The following is a 1,504-nucleotide window of genomic DNA, read 5'->3' on the forward strand; positions in this document are numbered from 1 at the left end:
ATTTATTTTTTAAATCCAACATACAAATAACAGATAAAGATATGCCCATCAATGAACATCATTCTGTCCTATGTGCATCACTGTATAATAAATAAAACAAAAACCATGAAACGTACAAAGTTACATATTTACAAGTCTTTCTTACTCTCCACTTAGTCATCCCAGCAATACAGTAAACATTATATAGTCTTAAATAAACTCTTGAGTTAATAAGAATATAATAGTCTGTGCTCATTTGAGGGGAGCTAAGGGAGTTTTGGCCACTCAGACAAAGTCATTGATTTGGTAGCCATGACGCGAGGCAGAGGACCAGGACGTGGCATGGCTACTTTTGTGGACTGGTGCTGGCTTGCTCATAGGTGCCCTCTGTAGGTGATGTGATGGATGGAGATATGGCACTTGCACAACAGACTTTTTACAAGACGTAAACAGCAGCATGATTCCTCCAATTATAGTCAAACCTGCTGAGATAAAGCCAACATAAAGAGCTTGTCCAATCTCAAACTTCATACCATAGGGAAGAGCTGGGTTGTAAAAGTCATTGACCACGTCATTGGTACACCAGGCCACTGGAATCAGGCATGTAAAGCCAGCCAGGAGGAAGAGGACTCCACCAAGGACCGAGATCATCTTCTTGGCAGACGATCCTTTGGCACATTGAGTGCACTTCATGCCAAATACAGAGACCACACAGGCCAGTAGTGAAAGGACACAAGACGTGACCATCATACCCCTGGCAATCTGAAGATCTCGAGGAAGGGCCAGCTGAGACTGGTGGACCTGGCACTGGTAAATTCCCGTACTGTGCCAAACGCATTCCATCCAAAGGCCCTTCATGTATGCCACAGCCGTGATGATGTTGGTGCCAACGTGTGCAGTCCGCCACCAGTGAGGAAGCACTGTGGAAATGATGGTTCCTATAAAACCGATAAGGCAGGTGAAAAAGCCCAGTAACTGCACTGCCATGCTTGCCATGGTAACTTCAGGACCAGGGTTGATTTTCCTCACAACCACTAACTTCCCCTTCTTCTTAAAAGTGACGGCCAGTTCACATCTGTGCCTGAACTAATAACACAACAAGTTAAACATTACTGAAATGCATTATTCAAGTGGCCAGTGAGACAAGAGCTATTAAATGCTCCATTAGCAAATTAATGACTGGGCACTGCTAGTAAAGCTTTTTGCTGTGAAAAAACAGGAAAACGAAATATGATTTTAGTGCTACTTTGTAAAAGTATGTTAGATGTTATGTTAGAGTTAGTTTAGTAACAGTGGTGGATGATCAACTGCTTTACAAAGCACAGCATCACCTAAAAAAAAGAAGGTCTCTATGTATCATCACCTTTATTGCATATTCAGAAAACCAAGCAGAGCCATTTATTAGGCAGATTGGCAACAAAACTAATTGTGCAACCCCCTGCTCTTGGAATCTTGGACATATTTACAGGGATCGACGCTGTAGGGGAGACAAATTTTTACTTTAAACTGACCCACAATTGAAGCT

At 42.3% G+C, this 1,504-nt stretch overlaps 1 protein-coding gene across 1 annotated transcript; it reads right to left on the reverse strand.

Annotated features, from left to right (window-relative positions):
• Positions 1 to 264: 264 nt before the first annotated feature.
• CLDN14 (claudin 14) lies at positions 265 to 975 on the reverse strand. Its single transcript, XM_073618062.1, has one exon. The coding sequence runs from the start codon at positions 973 to 975 to the stop codon at positions 265 to 267; it is 711 nt and encodes a 236-aa protein (XP_073474163.1).
• Between the last annotated feature and the right edge of the window lie 529 nt (positions 976 to 1,504).

The sequence above is a fragment of the Aquarana catesbeiana genome, linkage group LG02 (genome assembly GCF_042186555.1).
Source record: "Aquarana catesbeiana isolate 2022-GZ linkage group LG02, ASM4218655v1, whole genome shotgun sequence".
Classification (NCBI taxonomy): domain Eukaryota; kingdom Metazoa; phylum Chordata; class Amphibia; order Anura; family Ranidae; genus Aquarana; species Aquarana catesbeiana.

Excerpts from the sequence above, each read along its gene's own strand:
- CLDN14 (XM_073618062.1), bottom strand. The coding sequence starts at position 975 with ATGGCAAGCATGGCAGTGCAGTTACTGGGCTTTTTCACCTGCCTTATC.